The sequence below is a fragment of the Limulus polyphemus genome, unplaced genomic scaffold (assembly GCF_000517525.1).
Source record: "Limulus polyphemus unplaced genomic scaffold, Limulus_polyphemus-2.1.2 Scaffold6532, whole genome shotgun sequence".
NCBI classification, from domain to species: Eukaryota; Metazoa; Arthropoda; class Merostomata; order Xiphosura; family Limulidae; genus Limulus; species Limulus polyphemus.
The window spans coordinates 38,857-39,972 of NW_013672142.1; the positions used below are offsets into that span (position 1 = coordinate 38,857).

Here is a 1,116-nt window from a genome sequence, read left to right on the forward strand (position 1 = left end):
CTTTTATTTCATGTAGCTTAACAACAAAAGTACAACCTTATATTGTTGCTAGTCTATGTACTGAAATTATAAAATGAAATGTATAGACAACAAAACTGGAAAAGTATTTGTTGATTTCTTAATTTAGAGTCTCCGTTGATTAGTCAAATACTGTGTTATTCCAAGCTGAATACAGCTGTCCATTTTCGTTTGGACGTAAGAGTTTAAATGCTTTATGTTTTTATGGAAAGTTAAGCTTCTATGTAGATTGCAAGTTAAACCAGTATATGGATATTCATGAAGTACGCTGTACAAATTAGTCAATCTTTTAATATATGAAAAATGTATTTTATGTATTTAAATACTTTGCTGGTTCTTGTTATTGAAGTGAAACAGCGAAGTTGTTCCTAGCGAAAGTCCAGAAACTAATATTGTGTTAAGAACTATAGGAATTTTATATAACATTACACATCTTGACATTCAGTAACACCCTCTAGTGGTTCGTTAGCGAACCTAACAACAAAACATCTTCCCGCTACACTATGGGCTATCTGTGCTCTGCCCACCACGGGTATCGAAACCCGGTTTCTAGCGTCGTATGGGGGGGGGGGGCTCAAATAATGTATACCAATAAGTATTATAAACTGGAAAAATTTATATGTATACCAATAAGTAATATAGTAATATAAGCTGGAAAATTGATATGTATACCAATAAGTAATATAAGCTGGAAACTTGAATATGTATACCAATAAGTAATATAAGCTGGAAAAATCGGTAGTATACATATAAGTATTATAAACTGGAAAAATTGGTATGTATACTAATAAGTAATATGAACTGGAAAAATTAATATGTATACCGATAAGTAATATGAACTGAAAAATTAATATGTATACTGATAAGTAATACGAACTGGAAAAATTAATATGTATACCGATAAGTAATATGAACTGGAAAACTAATATGTATACCAATAAGTAATATGAACTGGAAAAATTAATATGTATACTAATAAGTAATACGAACTGGAAAAATTAATATGTATACTAATAAGTAATATGAATTGGAAAAATTAATATGTATACTAATAAGTAATACGAATTGGAAAAATTAATATGTATACCGATAAGTAAT

General features: G+C 28.8%; 1 protein-coding gene across 1 annotated transcript in view; it reads left to right on the forward strand.

Moving 5' to 3' along the window:
• Positions 1-39: 39 nt before the first annotated feature.
• Positions 40-1,116, forward strand: part of LOC111089529 — a gene marked incomplete at its 3' end in the record, with an annotated part of 9,286 nt that continues 8,209 nt past the window's right edge. Inside the window, exon 1 of the mRNA XM_022402208.1 lies at positions 40-281. Coding sequence (XP_022257916.1) covers positions 267-281 — 15 coding nt within the window. The remainder of the gene's footprint in view (positions 282-1,116) is intronic.